Here is a 19,201-nt window from a genome sequence, read left to right on the forward strand (position 1 = left end):
ATCATGGCACTGTGCTACCCCCAAACAGTACCAAGCTCTTCCCTGGGTTGGCAGCAAGCCCAGAGCAAAGTTGGAACTCAAGCCCTAGTCTGGGCCTCTCGCCACAATGCCACACTTGCTGGTTGGGATGTTGTCTTAGGAGCCAGGCAGCGAGAATATAAAAGGATGGAGTCACTCCAGAGCAAACGCTCATTTTCTTGGGGTAGCTGGGAGGACTGCAGAACGAGGAGCGCAGAAACCCCTTCCCTCATAGGGAGAGAAGACTCCCCCGTTTTGGAGTAGGGAGCAGCGGGTGCCTTTCTCCCATGGATGCCCACCTGGGGCCTACCATGTGAATACAGTGACTTGGACTGGGGAGTGGGAGGGGATAGGAGCAGGCCTCTGTCTGCCCTGCTGAAAGCAGATGGCATCCACATCCGGCCAGCACCTGGGGAGGTTGGCGGATAGCTATCTGCCCCAGGGTGCATGCAATCTGAGGAAATTCTGGGATACTCACCCCCATGACAGATTTTTGGAGGTGTTTGTATTGTCTCCATGGAAGACTCCTTCCAACCCTAAGAGTCTAGGGCAGATGATGGTCAAAATTCTACCATTAGTGATTCATTCTTTCGGGTTAAACTTTGCCCCTCCCCCGGATTTCCTACTCTGATAAGACAGCAGGAAAGCACTGGGACCCAGAGACCGCAGGGTAAGGAGAGAAAGTTCTGAATGATGGGAAAGGAAGACTCCAGAGCAAGAGGTCAGGGTGATGGGGCAGGCATTGCAGGTAAATGTGTTCATTTGGTCAAACTCCACCTCCGGCCCAGGGAAGGCACATCCATTTAGAGACACTGGTCCCCATTTTGCTGTTCAAAACCCTCATGAGCAGCCTTCCAGGCCTGGAGATGGACAGTCCATCTCAGACCAGGCACTGATACTTCACCCACTTTCCAGGGCCGGCTAAATAAAGACATGGCCTCAGTGGGGGGCTGCTGGGCCTGAGAGCTCTCCTGGGAGGTGCCAGGCAGGGGAGCCTTCTCCCCGCAGCTTGGCAGAAGCAGTCCCTGCCCCTCTCCCCCCCAACAGCTTGGCAGAAGCAGTCCCTGCCCATCTCCCTTGGTTCTTCTTGACCTTGAGTAACCTGGCAGATGGCCAGTGCCAAGAGCTGGGGAGGGTGTGTGTGCTCAGGAGAGAGGCCGTGGGGTTGTACCAGGCAGCTGGGGGCTGCCAAGCACACACTGGCACCAGGACAAGGCTGGGCGTGGTCAGAACGTTGCCAACCACAGATGGAGCAATGTGGTCCGGCAGTGGGGGAGGCTAGGCCATGAGCTGAGCTAGTGTAGGCTTACAATAGTGTGACAGAAGGGCCATTTAGCAGCTCAACCCTGCTGCTGTGGGGAGGTGTGAAGGGACAGGTGAGGTCTGGGATTGTGGTCCGAGGTCTGGTGAAAGAGAGATTCAGAGCAATACCTCTTCCCATGCCCCAAACAACCTTGGGTGCCTTCTCCCTGCCCACCATAGTTCGCTGGTGTGGGCACTGCAGTGGGGTGGATGCTTCCTGCCCTCTTCATCTTCCCTTTCCACTTCCAGGAGGGGTGCAGGAAGCTCACGGGCCCAGTGAGGATCCTTTTTGAGTCCTGGCTCTGCCACTTGCTGGTCCTAACACGACCATGGCTTTCTTTGAGCCTGAGTTTGTTCACCGAGAAGGGAAGCTACTGTGGTCACAACTTCCTTCCGGGGATATTGCGAGGATGGTGAATGTGAGCTTTGTGCAGCTGTGGGGTGCTGTACTCACCTCAGGTGGTATTGATGGCTTTCTGTCCAGCTGCTTCCCATCTGTATCCCTCTCCTCCCCTCTAAGCTGCTTCCTCCTCTTCTAATGGGCTACCCTGGAGCTTGGGGGCTCCCCAGGATGGGTGGGGCTGCAGAGATGTCTCTGGGGCCCTGGGGAGAGGCTTAGTAAAGCCAGATACCCCACCTCCTGCCTGTGCCTCCATCCAAAGGGGATGCTGAAGCACTGAGAACATTGACCAAAATCAATTAGAGAAATCAATGCCCCTGAGTGCCGCGTGCATTTCTTCCCTTCTCACCCTGTCTCACCCCCACCCGGCAACCCCAGCGGCTCTGTTCATTCTTTGGGAATCAGATAGTTAAATCCTTGCTGATCTCCATTCCCACACTAGTTTGCTCTTTCTGAACTGGGCCTCAAGGATTAAAAGTGGTCCTGTGACAAGGAAATGATGGCAAGAGAGCCATTAGAGGGAGACAGGAGCCGGGAAACGGGCTGGGAAAGTCCAGGATGCTGCAGGCCTGGGCTGCAGAGCTGGGCAGTGTGAAGCTGGGCCATGTACACAGGACCCCTTCTGGTCTCCAGACTTGAACTCCAAGGATGAGCCCAGGAAAAGCCAAGAGGATAGGCAAAGAAAGGGACTTTGATTCTCAGGAGTTTTTCACACTGTTGCTAGACAGGATGGGAAGGAAGGGGTCATCTCAGATGTTCTTAAGGCAGACGTGATCTGGACAGGCCTGGAGAGCTGCCACTTTGTTTATTTATATGCAGTGCGGAACTGACCAACGCAGGAGGTTGGATCTCGACTGCCTGAGTTTGAATCCTAATTTGACTGTTTAGAATATGACCTTCGGCGAGTTAAATCACTTCTCTTGACTCTGTTTTCTCATGTATAAAATGGGTATGTCAAACCTAGTTCCCATCTTGTTATAAGAATTAAAGGAGGATCTACATGTATTTTGGCTATTTATTTTTCACAGTGGCAAAGCCTAAACCGTCAGGGCTGGTCTTTCTATCCTGGCCTGGTCCTCATATGAACGGAAGGCCGTTTCCTCCCCTCTTCTCCGTGTTTAGTCGTTATTGACACCCTGCTGGTTCATCTTTCAATGCAGTGCCTCTAACAACCATCTCTTCCTGTCCATGCTCATTGCTACCTCCTGTTTGGGGGCCTCATTATCTCAGGCTTGGACTGTTACAATCAACTCCCAACTAATCTCTGGTCTCCATCCTTCACAAGGCTGTCAGATTCATCTTGGCAAAACCATTTCACTCATCTGCTCAGAGCACCTTCCTTGGCTCCTGGTGGCCCAAGTCTGAAGCCTGCAGTGCTTGGTCCCCCACTGTGCATCTCAGTTGGACCTCCAGATGTTCTCCCACTAGGCTTTTCCTACATGTGCCCTTGGCTCCTCCCAACTATGGGATGTTCCTCAAACCTTCCTCCCCACGGTTGCCTTGGTGAGGCAGTACCCTTGCCTGGAATGTCCTCTTGCTCTGCTAAATTCCACTCATGCTTCCAGGTCCAGAGTGAGCCCACTTCCCACAGCAGCAAGTTTTGGGTTGCTCACTTTCTTTTCATGGGTGCATGATTTAACTCCATCGATAGATGCTTCCACGGCAAGGGCACCCTGTCCCTATTCCCTACAGCCTTTGGCGTCATGCTGAGCGCAGAGAAGACGTTCAATAAATTTGTGCTAGTTGACTGGTGGTGGGATGCCCTGTGTCAGGCTGCTGTCCCATGGCTATGGACACCTCTCCCTTACCAGCTTTGTGGTTCCTGATGGCTTCTCAGGACGGTAAGACACTGTTTTCTTTTCATTCTTGAATTTTTATCTCTGGGGCAAGGGAACTCACAGCCTTCTTCTTTCCAATAAAGTAAATACAGTGATGAGATTCTGGTCACTGAGCAGGTGGCTACACTGTAAGGCTAACACAGGTCTACACATGTGTGGGTGTTCAGGGGTGGGCTATACCCCCCCCCCCCAGTGGAGCGGCTGGGCTGGGCTTATACACGCTGAAGGAGGGATGCAGGAAAGGAGGGTGTGTGAGGTATCCTCAGGGCTTATGTTGTCATCTCCTAGGAACAATGTCCTTCCCCCATGACTCCTTCTTGTAAGAGCTGCTTTTATCTTCTAGAAACTTCTTCTTTTTTTTTTTTTAAATTTCTCTTGAACCCTGGCTGTTTTTTTTTTTTTTTTAAATCTCTGCTTCTCATTTGCCACTTAGGTTTTATTGCCTGTCAAAGGTCCCTCATTCTCTCAGACACCCTGAAGAAAGGGTGAATGAACGTCTGTGAAGAATTCTACTAGCTGCTTTGTGTTCAGTGTCTCTTCTGATTTCTACAAGGTTGGTGTTTTTTTTTAAAAAAATATTTATTTTTTAGCTGTAGTTGGACACAATACCTTTATTCTATCTATTTATTTTTTTATGTGGTGCTGAGGATCAAACCCAGGGCCTTGCACGTGCTCGTCGATCTCTCTGCCACTGACCCACAACCCCAGCCCAAGGTTGTTGTTTTTAAAAACCCCATTTTGTAGATGAGATAACTGAGGTTCAGAGAGGTTCAGGAGGTGGCTCTCACACACAGTGGATGCTCAGGAAATAATGGTGTGATACACAGACTATACCATATCTAAAAGCAGCTCAGGTTGAGGGCTGGGGTTGGCAGAGGGTGTGAGACCTCTGAGCAGACAGAAGGGAGGAGGGGGTCCCAAGGTCAGAGTGCCACAGAGTGGTCCTGAGTTCCTGAAGGGTCCCAGCTACTACCCCCTGCTATCAGAGTCCCCCTGTGTCTGTCCCCATTGGAACTTAGGACACCAGGACACCCTGGGTGTCCATTGCTGCTGTCTCAGCCCGCTTCACTGGAATTGGGGGGCAGAACCCTCATGTCCTGCAGAGTTTTCCTCCTTATACTTAGCTGGGAGACACATAAATGCATGCACACACATACATACAAACACACACACACACATAAGTGTAGATGATTTTACTTTCTTTTAAATATATAGTTTCCCCCCATCCAGGGGGAAACAGAGAAGGGTGTGCTGAACTGTGATTTTGGAGCCTGGAGGGTGTTGTTCAAGGCTCCCTGGCAGTGTGACTCCTGCCACTTTTCGTCATTTTACCTGCACTTGTCTGAAACCAGTTCCTTAAGTTCCCTGATGTTTTGGAAGGAAGCTAGGAGACCTTGTCAGGTGCTAAGTCATTTCCTAGAACTTGAGCAGCTCGAGGATTGACGGGGAATCTTTAAGGGACTCCAGTTCCCGAGGCCTCTGCCTGTACCCTCCACCACCCAGCTAGAGAGGCGTCTCTAGGAGACACTACTCACTGGCAAGGGAGAGGATGCAATGGTCGAGGGCCATTGCCCCACAATAGGCCAAATGAAAGGGGCATTCGGAAGAGACCAGCACCCTGCGCTCCGAAGGCTTGGGGAAGCCGCATTCCCGCCTAAATCCACAAGATGGAAGTTGCTCCCTCTAGCTTTCCCACTAGCTAAGGCTGCTGCTTTCGTGAGTGACCCCTCCCTTCTCGCAAAGTCGAGTCTAGCATTTTTTTTTTTTTTTAAATGCCTTAACTGGCACTCCCAAATACACCTTAGATGCAGTCCAGATCCGGTTTTGGGCAGCGCAGAAAGTTTACGAGGCACTACACATACCCCACCCCAGCATCTCGCTTCTGCGCGCACGGAGCTGCTAGCAAGGAATGTGCGCGCGGAAGCCCAGGGACTCGGGGCAGCTCTAACACAGCTGAGGGTGTGTCAGGAGGGAGTGTGAAACTGGGGTGCCCGGTGTGCGTGGGTGTGTGCTCCCGTGCGCGCCGCGGCGTGTGCACCGTGTGTCTGCAGCCCCGCCGCCTCTCCCCGTCTGGTCTTGCCGGAACGTGTCAGCAGCCTCACTTCTTCAACCCTTTCCCAGCCAGACGCTTTCTTTTCCGTGCTTCTGGGCGTTTATTGTAAATTCCGTGACTAAAACACGCCGGTGAGCCCGGTCCACCGACAGATGGATTAATCAGTTGGCCCCTTCCCGGCTGGGGGATGGGGTCCCCAACCGGAGCCTCCGGAGCCGGGAGCTGCCAGCCGTTTCGGGACCAGCTCCCGGGAGTCCCGCGGGCCGCCGAGTGCGGGGGGCGGTGGCCGCGGAACCTGGAGCGGAGCCCCTGCCGGGGTTGGTCTCCGGGCGCTCCCGCTGCGGTGGGATGCGAATCCCCGCCCGATTCTTTCGGCGCCGTTTGGGCAGGTTCTCAGGCCTCGGAGGAGGCGGCCAGGGCGCCCAGGCACCGCAGCCTTTTCCCGGTTCCGGGGGAGGGGAGACCAACGGGGAAAGGGACGTCTCGAAGGGCTGCGAAGCTGGGGCGTGCGGGGTACAAGCGCGCCGCGGTGTGCGGGGAAAGTTCTCGAGCTCCGCGTGGAAAGCACACGTGTATGGGCGCGCGGGGCTAGGCTGGGCAGGCACGCTGCACCGGGGCTCCCCGGCTTGGGGCGCTGGCGCCGGAGGGCGTCCTTCTGTTCCTTTGCACCACCTGGTAGACGCTCCGCTTCGGCTGCCCGCATAGAGGGACACATCAGCCCGCGGAGGGAGGAGCCCCCTTCCCGACCCAGACCGCTTGGCCGGGTTTTTTCCGGCGCCCTGCCCCCAGGCCTCCGGGATGGCTCGGCGCCCCGGACCCGCGCCCTCCCACTTCGCTCAGCCTCCACAGGCCTCCGCGACCCGGCGGCCGAGGGTCCGGGGACAGTGGAAGTGGCAGTGGGGGTTGGAGGGCGAGCCCGCCCGCGGCGGGAGGGGGCTCTGCGGGTAGAGGAGGAGGGCTTGGAGCTTCGGTGGGTTTGAGCAGGAGCTGTCGCCCAGGGAGCCGGCCAGTTTCCGGCCAAGGCAGCAGGTCAGTCCGGGGAAGGGCGGGCGGCTGAGCAAAGGGAGACAGCGGCGGAGGTCTCCCCTCGGCCAGCGTTCCTCGGCGCCACCGCCACCGCCGTGTTGCCGCCGCCGCTGCAGAGTGTCGCTGCTCCGCCGCGCTCCCGCGCCCAGCGCCGCCAGCCGCCTGGGAGCCCAAGCGCCGAGCCCCGGGCGGAGGAGAGGGGCGCGGGCGCGAGAGCCGCGGCGAGGGAGCCGCGAAGGGGGAGGGGGCGGGCGGAGGGAGGAGCAGGGAGAGAGGGAGAAGGGAGGGAGAGAGGAGAGCGAGGGAGAGCTGGAGAGAGCGAGAGCAAAGAGCGAGAGCGAGGGAGAGGAGAAGAGAGGGAGGGAAAGGAAAGACACACGCACGCAGAGACACACGGCCACTGGAATTCCATTAGAAAAAAAGTGAGCCGAGAAAGGGGTAGCGGGAGAAGATTTTTTTGAATCTTTTCTTCGTCTTGGTGCGAAAGAAGCGACTCGGCTCTTCGGTCCTCGAAGCTCCGACTGGATCGTTCCTGGGCACTCACACCCGTCGGTGGATTTCTTTCCTATTTGCATTTATTCTGACTCCCTCCCTCGCCGCTTCCTTCCAGCCCTCCACTCGCGAATCGCCTCGCCCCCACCTCTCCAGTCCCCTCTTGGGAAGCGCAGGGGAATTGGACCCGCGGGGACTCGCGCCTTCCCGGACGAGCGGAGGGGAGGGCTGACCTCAGGACCGGGCTGTTGGCTTATAAAGCGGCCAGACTCATTGCTACGTGTGTGTTTGATTTCGGTGGGCAAAGGGGGCGTCAAGAGGCAGCCCACCGCCCGCCTCCCACCCCACCCCCTCCAGCCAGAGGCGAGAATCGCAAGACTCTGGATCCTCATCGGGCGGACTAGCTGGGATCTCCGCATTGGATTTGGGGCTGATTATCACTGCTTGGCTAGTATTATTGTTATTTTATTTCATTTTTGTTTTTTTTTTTCCACCCAAGGGAGAAAGACCAAAAAAAAAAAAAAAAAAAAAACTGTGGGATTTATTTAACATGATCTTGGCAAACGCCTTCTGCCTCTTCTTCTTTTTAGGTGAGTACCTGCGGGCGGCGAGCCTGGGGGGCTGCGCGGGGCCGCGCGTTCCGGCGCCGGAGAGAAGCCGGGGAGGGGGGCGGGCGAGCGGGGCGCCGCGGGAGACTGGCGGAGAGAGCGCGCCGCGGGGCCAGCCCGGCCTGGGCACCAGCGAACCGGCAGGCTGGGCGGCGTGGACGCGGGCGGAGGGACCCCAGCCACCGCTGACTGCACGGGGGGATTGGGAAGGAGACTTAGAACATCCAAACCATCCCCATCCACACACACACTCTTGCATGCCGTGATGGCACTCATTTCCCTCACAATAATGGGTTCAAATTGCAGCAACTTAAGAAAAAAAATAATTCCAACTCTTGATCTGGAAGAGAGCAGGGAGAGGAGAGGCTGGTGGCTGAGAGAAAGAGACAGAAATGCCAGTTTCCCTTTTCCAGATCTGCTCCCGGAGTGGAGGGTCAGGGTTTCTGCTGGAGCTCCCAGTTGGACTTCTATGGGGAGCCCTGGCAGTCACTCCCCACCTGCCAATCAAGCTCTGCAAATGCACCCTACCTCCTCAGCCCTGAAACACTTTGCGAGTTTCTCCTTATCCTTTACCCAGAACCCAGTCAGAAGGGTGGGTGGGAGCAGAGGATAGTGAGAGCCCTAAGACCTCCCCTGCTGCACCTCTGGGGCTCAGGGCCCAGTGGCTGGGGAGAGGGGGAGGGAGGGAGGAGGCCAAAGTTTGCTTCTTCAGATGAAGGAGGTAAGGGGTGGGGATGTGGGGGAGGGAAGAAAAGGCATCTGAACCAAGACCACTGTTTATTTTGTAAGCCCCATCCCTCCAGGACAGGAGGATAGACTGCCTGTGATCCCCACCCCAATCCCAGCAGTTTCTTTCCCACATCTCTGCCCCTTTTATGCCATGTGAAATCTCAGCTGCTGGGGTAACTGGTCTAAGGACGGCCATTTCTGGATGCAGTGGAGGAAAAGAAGGTGTTTGCAAGGCCAAGTGCTCATCAGGAGTCCCAGGCAGGGCTGCCGTCAGGGATGTGTGCTCCATAGAGAGCCTGGTGTGTGTGTGTGTGTGTGTGTGTGTGTGAGAGAGAGAGAGAGAGAGTGAGAGAGAGAGAGAGAGAGAGGAGAGAAGAGAGAGAGTGAGTGTGGACATAGGGGCACATTTCGGCCTCAGTGTGTCACGCTGCCTGCTGTGTGGGAGTGTGAGCCAGGCTGCCTTGGTGGGGTCATGGGTGTGCCCTTTCCCTCCAGCACGAGGGCTCTGGGAAGGCCCAGATCGGAAGGTAGATGCTGGTTACAGAGAGATGTGTGAGGCCCAAGAAGTGCCTTATAAATTGGGATTGGGCTTTGGAGTCAATGGGAGTAATGTTGGCTGGGTCAAGTTAGGAGTTCCCCAGGGGACCTGGCACTGCCCTGGGGTGTGGCCCTCACTGTCTGCCTCCCTAAGCCTGTGGTGACTTCCTGGGGTGGGAGGGGCAGAGCAAGGAAGCGGGGAAGGTGCTCGGGCCCATTGCCATCCTGCAGCCCTTCCTGGCAATCCTTTGGAAGTGGACTCTCATTCTGAAGGGACTGTTATAAAACCTGACCTTTTCTCCCATGGCTGGTTTGAAAACACAGCTTTCTGGGGCTTGGAATGATCAGGGCGAAGAAGAAAAGAAAATTGTATTTTGGTCAAAACAGCCAGATTGCCTGCTGCTGAGCTGTGCACCCCCAGGCCACAGAGCTCCCAGGTGTGGGCACCTTCTGAGGGCTGGTGGTGGAGGAGAGCAACCCTCTCCAGGCCCAAACCCCTACGTGTGTCCCCAGCTGAGGAAGCTGAAGAGTCAGCTCTCATCTCCTTCCCAGAAGTGGCATTAGGGATCCTGCTCACAGTGGGTGTGTGTGTGTGTGAAGGTGTGTGTGGTTTATAGGCAGAGGTGCCCAGCAGGTGTCTGCAACCTAGGCACTGAGGGGGAGGGTTCAAGACCAGGAGGGGAGAAGGTGGTCACCATCTCCCTGGGTCACAGCCCTTCAGTTTTCTAACCCTTGAGGAGTCCTCTTCCAAAGCTGGGCTGAGGGCTTAGCTGAGTAGCCTCAGGATATTGAGGGGCTCCCAAAAGGATGGCTGGGTTGGTGGTAAGGACACTTTAGCCTTAGGGTCCTTTTCTTGGCAAGAAGACTGTAGCTGGGGATTGGTTGGAAATTGTGCTCAGGGCAGAGGGTTTTCAGAAACTTGACTTAGTAGGCAGTTTAGGCTGAGGATGTGGTGAAGGGTGCTCCTGGAGCAAGGGCCCTGGGATCCTTCCCAAGGATCTGTGTGAGGTCTGGGGCAGAGGCCTGTGGTGGAGAGAGAGGCCTTTTTTGCCCAGCCATGCTGACCTCCTGTGCTGGTGTAGAGGGAGACAGTGTGATAAGGAGAGTGGTTGGGGAGGGGTGGCCAGAGGCTCACTCCTGAGTGGCATTCAGCACATATCTGGCTCTTTTGGGGGACACTGAATTTAGGAGGTCAGTTGTGTGGTCTCTTGATCCCCCCATGTTTCTGGAAGCTGCTCCACATGTCTCTTGATGGATCCCACTTTCCCCCATCTAGGGTTTAGAGACATCCCCAGGATACCTCTGCCCTTTCTTCTCCTAAGATTCCTGGTGGAAGGTTCTGGGTGACCCCAATTCCCTTCTCTGGCTGGGCTTGGTTGGTTCTGGGGGTCGTGAAGAATAAGGGACAGTTGGTGAAAGGATCAGTCCTTTGCAGAATGTGCCCCTGCCCCATCCCAGGGGCCAGTTGGTAGAGTGGGGAAAGCCCTTGCTTTTGGAATGGGAACCTCCCTAGGAGTGTGTAGAGACCATTCACTGTGGCTTGTGGCCCCACATGCAGGACAGGTGGGGTGCGTGTTCTTAGTGTCCCAGTTCCTGAGACTAATATACTGATTTTTAAGCTTGCTGAGGATTCTGAGCTGACTGAAGGCTGAGGATACCAGGACGCCCCTTTCTTAGCACCCCTGGGGCGGTGTAGTCAGGTGAAAGATGAACCACCCACTGGAACACTGGGGAAAAGTCAGTGGAGATCCCAGGCCAGGAGGGGGCAGCAGGTGCAGGTGGTGGTGGTGGGGTTGGCTCAGCTGCTCCTGGTGGCCTAGAGGCACCCGGGTCCCGCTCCAGGATGTAGGAATCTGCTGAAGCTGAGAAGGAAAGATGCCACCTCAGCTGGTGTGGAGGACACGTCTCCAGCTGGTGCCTGGGCCGATCCCGCTGCTGTACCTCCCACTCTGCACTGGCTTCTGTTAGGTTCTTGTCTCAGTGTGGCCACAGCTCTTCCGTTTCTGGGGCTGAGGTGTGGTCAGTGTGAGAAGGAAGCATCTTTTGCTCGGGTCCCTGAGGCCTTCTGCAGCCCTGCCTGCCCCTGTTCCTCTCCTCCACTGTCTCCTTATGGGGTAGGCCTCCTGATCCTGGTCCTCTGGGAGTGATTCCTTTTCCCTCTTGGCTCGGGGAGTGACAGGCTTGCTGTGCAGTGATCTGCCTCTAGGTGTCGCTGTCCCCCTGCAATAGCTCCCCCCTGAGCAGGGCCTCCTAGGGGGAAGGCTGGGAGAGTGGCTGCTTTGGGCAGGGATGGGGGATTCTGCGGTATTCTGAGGAGGGGGGTGGGTAATGACCCAGGATTTTATTATATTTTGGGGTGGAAAGGAGTGGAGAAGCCTCCAAAATTATTCTTTGGGCCTTGGAAAAAGCAGTGGTGGCTCTGACCATGGTACAGGGCTTTTCTGGGGCAGAGTCTGGAGTTAGGGGCTTAGCAAGGACAGGGAGGTGGGAAGATGTCCACAAATGGGGGGAACCATTTTGGAAGCTTGGCTTTGAGAGGGACAGGCCAGCCTCTCCCTGCCTGTTACCTCTAAATCTTCTTCCCCAGTTTCCTCCCATATGAGGGCACTGGGGATAGGGACAGAGGGTGGACTGATGGGCGGTGGTTCAGTTTTGGAGAAGCCAGGCTCAATCTGCCAGTCAGGGCCTGAAGGAGGGAAGTTCCATCCTTTTTTCAATCGATTTATTATTTGGTTTTTGAAAGGAAGACAAAAAAAAAAAAGTGGAGAGGGCTTCAGGGGAATGAGGGGAGGAGAGGAAAGAAAGGCAAGAGAGAGAGAAGGAGGTGAGAGAAAGCCAGGTACTCCAAGAGAGAAGGTGATGAGGCTGTGAGGAGGCAGAGAGCGAGAGAAGCAGAGATGGAGGGGGGAGAGGCAGGTGCGGGGCCGGGGAGCGGAGGGATGGGTTGCTCCTTGGCTCACCTAGCCTGTTCTTTCGGAGGGGCTGGGTGGATATTGATAGTGGCAGGGAGGTTTTCAGACCTCCGTCTGGTTGGAAGTTGGACTGGAAGCTTTGGGGCGCTGGGTCCAAAGGGGGTGCTCTTCCTTGGACAGCCTCCACCACAGGGTTAGGCTGGTCTATTCTTGCTTCTCACCAAGTCTAGCAACTCAGAGTGAGGAGACTAGTATCAGAGGGGCCGTTCCTACCTCTGTGTGTGATCTGGAGTTGGCGTCTCGCTTCTTGGGCCTCAGTTTCCCTAGAGTAAGATGGGCGTGCTGAACCACAGAGTGTGGATAAGGCCCCGAGAGGTTCTGAGAGTCATGACTTTCTGGTACTTTCCAGGTTTAGCACAGTGCTTGGATGGGCCTGTGGCTAGAAGTTTGTAGGGGTCCTGGGTGAAGTTCAGGTGAAATTCCTCTGCACCCCAGAAAGGCCAGGTGGTGACAGTCTTTCTGGACCTGTGGCGTCTTGGACTGCCTTTGGTCCTGAGCCTGGCTCCCAGGCCCTGGGCCTGTGCTGAGGACGAACACAGTGCCCATCCTGGAGCCAGGGAGAATGATGGCCTGAAACCCTTGGGTCTGAGGAGGGCTGTTCCGCTGAGTTGGCCTTGGTGTGCTTTGGTGTAGATGGGCCAGCGGTCCCCAGGAGGGCCCAAGTCCAGGCCTGCATGTCGAGTCAGAGATTGTGGTGGCCTTCATTCATGCTTGTCTTCCCTCCCCACCAACCAGACGAGACCCTCCGCTCTTTGGCCAGCCCTTCCTCCCTGCAGGGCCCCGAGCTCCACGGCTGGCGCCCCCCAGTGGACTGTGTCCGGGCCAATGAGCTGTGTGCAGCGGAATCCAACTGCAGCTCCCGCTACCGCACGCTGCGGCAGTGCCTGGCCGGCCGGGACCGCAACACCATGCTGGCCAACCGGGAGTGCCAGGCGGCCCTGGAGGTCTTGCAGGAGAGCCCGCTCTACGACTGCCGTTGCAAGCGCGGCATGAAGAAGGAGCTGCAGTGCCTGCAGATCTACTGGAGCATCCACCTGGGGCTGACCGAAGGTGAGGCCCTGGGCCCCAGGGAGGGCGTGTGGTGGGCCAGGGGCTCCGAGGCTTGGTGAAGGACCAGTGGGCCCACCTTATGTCTGCCCACCAGTAGAGCGGAGACCTCAGAGGAAGTAGGCACCCCACTTAGGAGGGCAAGGGTGCCAGTGGAGGAGGAGGTGGAAGAGAACGGGGAGCTGGAGGGACAGAGGAAGGGCAGGACGGGGGACTCAAGCAAGGACAGTGTGCAGTGGCCCCTTTTTTAGTGAGAAGTTGAGGCGAGAGGTGCCAAGATGAAGAAGTGACAGCCAGGAGAGGGGCACGGTGAGTCACATGTTGCTGGCCTGCCACTTCCTAGTCACCTCCCCTGCTGCTAGGCCCAGAGCCTTGCTCCCAGGAGGTTGGCTTTCATGGGGCTTCTGGACCTCATGGCCACTTACACACCTTCTCCAGGTCTCCAGGCAGGTGTGGGCAGCAGGCCCTGCACCCCTTGGCAAGACTGCTGGAGGCAGAACCTGAGAGCACCCCCTCAGTGACACCCTTTATTTGCTCCATACTTGAATGTGAGGAAGCTGCATGTATTTTCGGGCGCGGGTTTGACTGGAATTTAATTTATTGATTCAGCAGTATATGGGACACTGGAGAACACTGGAGAGTTACTGCCTGCTGGGGGTGGGAATCATGGAGAGAGCTGGTGTGGCCTCCGCCTTCACCGAGCTCCTGGTCAGGGGTGGGGGGCTTCTGTGTCGGGAAGTCACAGGGTGCAGTGGAGGCACCTTGGAGGGCATCTCACCCTATTACAAAATCTAAAGGGCCTCCTGGGAGAGGCACCCTCCAAGCGGAGACTGAAGAGTGCGTCAGGGTTACAAAGGGGCAGGGTGTAGGAGGAGTGGGGTGGGTGGGTGGAGGCAGCCGCATGGGCAGGACCCGGAGGAGAGTCTGCACCCCAGGCAGAACTGACGTGATGGGACAAGGTAGAGGGGGGCATGGGGAGGGTGGGGAGAAGGAGGGGCAGGGAGCACGAGGTCTGATAGATCTGGGGCAGCAGGGGACCCCACCAGGTTTGGAGGAAGACCGCTGGATGACCAGGTCTGTGCTTCTGTGGTTTTGGTGAGGAGAGTCACCAAAGGTTTGGTGAGGGCTGTTCAGGAGCCATAGGAGACACAGGCCAGGAATAATGTGAGGGGAGCGCCACAGCGGCAAGAAAGGGGAAGAGGGAGGCAGAGCTTCTCAGAAGGTAGAATCAACAGGGAGGGAAGAGGACTCAGGGAGGGCACCTGGTTTCCTGTCTTGGGCATCTGGGTGGGTGATGGGCTCCTCAGAAGCACAGGACTTGAGTGAGAGGCGGGCGGTGGGGGTGGTGAGTTTATTTGGGGCACGTGTCTCTCTCGTTGGCCCTCCCCCACACAGGCAGATCTGGAGTGCAGAGGCAGTGGGGCTGGAGAGGGACTTGGGAGTGAGCGTCAGCCTCCTGCACTCACTGGAACCCAGGGAGTAGGGGCAAGCATGGTGGGAGGAGGGCAGTGGCAGAGTCCTGAGGCCATTGGCCCACTGACCTTCGAAGAAGGGAACGCTTCAAGGGCAATTGAGAAGGCCTCAGGGGAGAAGTCAGAGGACCAGTGGGAAAGCAGGCAGGGCTCACTGTCAGAAGGAAGGACTGTCAACAGTGGCACATACTTTCGGTCAGGTGGGTGCATTGTCTCTGCCACCCTTGGGGTAGGCTTCTTAGGTGGATGCTACAGGCAGGAGCCTGGTTAGCTCATGGATGGGAACAGGGGTGGACAACTTTTTTCAGATTTTTGGTGTATTTATACCCATGTCCCTGTGTATGTGTATGTATACGAGTACATACATTTTAAAGATGGGAGAGGGTGGAATTTAAATTTTGGGTAAGACTGTAGTTGTGGAGACAGGAGGGTCTCCCTGAAGGGTGCAGGGGGTCGGCCTAGGGCCAGGAATTAACCTTAGCTCTGGAAGGAGCTCCCTCTGGGTGCAGGAAGAGAAGGAGGATTCCGGGTTCAGGTGTGGTGGCTGGAGAAAAAGGGATCCCTGAGTGGCCTCTAGGAGGGCTCAGGTGTGCTCTGAACACTGGAATAGGAAGTGCACACAGCTATGCTTACTATCACTGTCATTAACAGCAGAATAATTCCTCATGCATCAGCAGCCACTTCTCCCTAGCAACCTCGATCCCTGGAACTACAGGAAGCAAAGAGGGACTGCTGACCTATGGCACGTCCCCTGTGTGCACAAGACAAGGAACTGTTTACCCAGAGCCCGACTATGGAAGGAAGACTCCTGGTTCTGGAACAGTAGAGTGGCTTTGCTTCTTGTTTTCTTGCTGGCAGCCTTCACTTTCAACCTAGAGGACAGCGGGCAGCTGGTTGGGTGGACGTGCTGGGATCTCAGAGTGGACAGAGGAGGGGACGGAAGCACTGCTGCCGGAAGAGCACGGGGACCTCCTGGTGCTTTTAGCACAAATGGCCCTACTTGTCTCAGTGGCTCTCTTGGACTTCAACGCCTTCACAGGCTTTGGGAGGCCGGTGCTTTTGGAGCCTGGAGAATGAGGCATTTCTTGTTTCGTGAGAGCGGTGAGCGCGATGCTGGCGCACTGCGCTTTGTGCTGCTGTGGGGGTCTTCAGGACCTTTTAGACCTGAGAATATCTCACTGCAGGTGGCCGTCTCTGGTTCTGGACCTTGGAGGGTAGTGATTTTGTTCATTTACTCAATGACCATCTGTCAAGTACCTAGTGTGTGCCTCAGAGGATGGTGGCCCTGCAGGAGCTGTGGCTCCTGTGTTGACTGTGTCCAGCCTGAGAGATTTTCCTTTGGACTCATCCAGGAAAGCACCTCCAACTTGTCCCCTTCCTCAGAAGCCTGCCTCCTCTCCCCAGGGGGTGCCACCTCCTTTTGGGTCTCTGGGCTAGATATCATTCTGGGCGGGGTTGACAGGGGAAGCCAAGAGGCCTTTGAAGATGTCATTCACATGTCCCTGTGAGTGACAGAATCTACCTGAGAGTCAGCTGTTCCCAGCTGGGGTAGAGGGGTCTCCCTGGGGAAGAACCTCCTCTCTGCTCCTTAGGAATACTTAGTTGCCTGCTTGCATGGGCCTGGGCTGAGGGGAGGGCAAGACTCTCTAGAGAGAGGGGAGGTGTGTGTGTAGGTTGTATTCCCTTCTGATTCCAGTGGATTCCGGGCTTCTGGGCCGTGTGGATGGGTGGAGCACACAGGCCTTTGCTCTGCCTTTTCCCTCTACCTGGGCTGAACTGGTACCTGGCCAAGGCCCTCAGCCTGTGGGGACAGCTGGCGGTGGCAGTGGAGGAAGGGGAGTAGGCGGAGGCAGGCATGTGGCCTCTGAAGGGATGGCCTCAGAGCTCCCAGAGTCTGAACTGCAGAGGACCTGGACATGGCTTGGGCCACCCCTTGATTGGCAGCCACAGTGAGGTGGTGGTGGAACCCAGGTTTGGACCCAGGGTCCCTGGCCCTTCTCCAGGTCTTTTCCCACTGCCCTGGGGGAAATGGCATGGCCTGCTGACTCTTGCCTCTCTGTCATTACCACCTCCAGTATTTACACAGTGGGGCTGTCCCTGTTGGTGGCGTGGGAGTTTGAAACCAGGTTCTTGCCTTTTCCAAAGGCGATACTGAGATCCAAGGTGTCGGATCCTTTGATCGTGAAGAGCAGAGGGCTCTTCCGTGTGTCTGTTCCCAGGATCTGACATCCGTGGCCCAGGCCTGGAATTTCCCACTGGTGCATTCTGCTGTGGGCACAGGCGACTTAAATGAATGGACTTGAAGAAGATGGCCCTCCAAACTGGACCTGGGGGAGGCCGTTTCTCTCAGGGATGCCCTTTAGTCAAGGCAGCTGGTTGACCCGTCCCCAGATACAGAGAGTGCACCATCAGTGCTAGTTAAGAGCCACTAGTCTCAGTAACACTGTCATTTTGGAGGCTGTGTGCATGGTGGTGATGCCCTTGGCTTCTGGAGCCACCTACCTGGGTTTGAAGCCTGGATCTGCTGCTTACCAGCTGCATGGCATTAGCAACCTTGGGCAAGTTGCTGGATGCCTGTGTCCCTTGTTCCTTGTCAGTGCAATAGAGGGGACAATAGTGCCTAGCTCACAGAGTAGTGAAGAGGAGGGAGTGAGTGAAGGTGGGAGGCACAGTGACTTTAATTATAAAAGGGACTCCTGAGCTCTTCTCTTGTTCGCCTCAGTGCACAACCATGGCTGCCGGCTCCTCCACTGGGAGTTCCCTGGGTGGGGGAGGACATGGAGATCATGCAGGCTGCTGATAGGCTGAAAGCCCAGTGGGCAGGGACTGGACAGGGTCCATGAAGAGCAAGCTGACTGGATAGGGTCAGGCAGTGATTCCAGAGGGAAACCCACTGCGGGGGTGGGTGGGGTGGAGCAGGGTGTGGTGTGGTGGTGCTTCCTCCTTGTGCTGGCCCTGTGCCCTCTCCTGGGAGCCTGGGGGCTTGGCAGTGGCTAGCTGCACCTCCAGTCCTGGCCTCAGAGTGGCCTCCTCCTATAGGACCATTCCCAGGCCCCTCTTCTGGGTGGGTATGCCTCCCTGTAGGTGGCCCCTGGATGCTGCCCCACCTGGGCTCTCCATGGGCAGGGGGTGCCTGCCTGTGGCACTGGACCAGGTGGGTGGGAGGCCAGTGTGTGAGCTGTGGGCTGCCCCTACCTGCTGCCCCTCACCGCACGCACGGTCTGAATGAGTGTGCATCGATTTCTCCTCCCTGCCCAGGCTTCCCGAGGGTATTTGCTCTCCTGAGAGGCACTGGCAGAGGCTGCAGGATTCCCGGTGAGGTGGTGGGGTCTCCGGGGCAGCCCGGTGCCATTTATCTCCTGGCATGTCTTCCTCCTGAGCTCTCTGCACCCTGAAGCCTGAGGAAAGGTCTGAGCAGGTGGCAGGTGGTGGCGGGGAGGGGGAATCAAGCTGACAGGAGCAGGGAGTCAGGCCTCCCACCCAACAACCTTCAGCCCCTCCAGCCAGATGCTTCTGATGACCTCAGGGGAAGCAAAGAGGAAATTCTGTCCTCCTGAGTGACGTGGGCAGAACCACAGTGAGGGCTAAGAGACTGGATTCTAGTTGTAGCTCTGCCACAAGAAGCTGTGTGACCTCAGGCAGTTGGTTTTGCCTCTCTGGGCCACCCCAGAACCCTCTCTTGTGAAATGAGGAAGTGGTACTGAACCATTGGCTTCAGATTTTATGATTTGTGCTTGGCCTTCTGGGGATCATTGTCTGACTTCCTTTGTCCTTTTTTCCAGTGCATTTGGAAGTCCTTCAGAGAGGGCTGGCTGTGAGGGGAGATCACAGGAGAGAAGTGCCGGGCAGTGCTGGCTGCTCTGGGGGAGGGTCCACCCTTGGAGAGAAATAATGTGCCCACTGACACGTTGAAGGCTTCATTTGTAACTGGCCTGCATGGCCCTTTTCACTCAGGGAGGCTGCCGGTCTCCCCAGTTCCACTAGCCCTCAGGTGGAATGTCCTTGGACAGAGTTTAGGCACCGGAAGTGCAGTGGACAGGAGCCCCTGGGTCTGATGCTGTTCTCTCTTCCAGGTGAGGAGTTCTACGAAGCCTCACCCTACGAGCCAGTGACCTCCCGCCTCTCGGACATCTTCAGGCTTGCTTCAATCTTCTCAGGTAAGTGGCCCTTGCTGGGAGGTGGCCCTGGAGCTCTGGGCCTGGATGTAGGAGTCTTGGGCTTCCCTGGCTGTGCTCCTCATCAGCATGTCCCTTACTGTCCCTGAATCTGGATTCCTGGTCCGTAAAGAAGGCTCACCTCCCTCGCTGGTGGTCTGGAGGGGAGATTTGAGGATCTTGCCTAGCATGGTGGCTGCCATGGGCAGGTCTTGAATCTGAATCCTGATGTCACTCTCCTATTTTGTCACCTGTTGCGCCTTGGTTCCTTCACTCCAATTTTCTGCTTTGGAGCTCTTCTCCTTGGTCAGGTTGCTAAACATCTCTGTGCCTCAGTCTCCTCAGTCTCCCTACCTGGTTGGACCGGGTTGACGTCTGAGTGAGTGAGGATTGGAAAGTGCTCACGTGCTGCAGGGCTTGTGTGAGCATTTAGGAGCTGTTAGGTTGGTACAAGTTAAGCATCCTTAATCCCCAAATCCCAAATCCCAAATCTGAAATGCTCCCTAATCCAAAGTTTCTTGAGGACTGACATGATACCACTGTGGAAAACTCC

The 19,201-nt window shown here is 56.4% G+C and overlaps 1 protein-coding gene across 1 annotated transcript in view; it reads left to right on the forward strand.

The window, feature by feature from the left end:
- The first annotated feature begins 6,984 nt into the window (after positions 1 to 6,984).
- The window catches only part of Gfra2 (GDNF family receptor alpha 2), an 84,685-nt gene continuing 72,468 nt past the window's right edge, over positions 6,985 to 19,201 (forward strand). The window contains exons 1-3 of the mRNA XM_076852320.1: positions 6,985 to 7,719; positions 12,711 to 13,025; positions 18,568 to 18,651. Coding sequence (XP_076708435.1) covers positions 7,680 to 7,719; positions 12,711 to 13,025; positions 18,568 to 18,651 — 439 coding nt within the window. The 5' untranslated portion in view covers positions 6,985 to 7,679. The remainder of the gene's footprint in view (positions 7,720 to 12,710; positions 13,026 to 18,567; positions 18,652 to 19,201) is intronic.

This window comes from Callospermophilus lateralis, chromosome 4 (genome assembly GCF_048772815.1).
Source record: "Callospermophilus lateralis isolate mCalLat2 chromosome 4, mCalLat2.hap1, whole genome shotgun sequence".
Lineage (NCBI taxonomy): Eukaryota > Metazoa > Chordata > Mammalia > Rodentia > Sciuridae > Callospermophilus > Callospermophilus lateralis.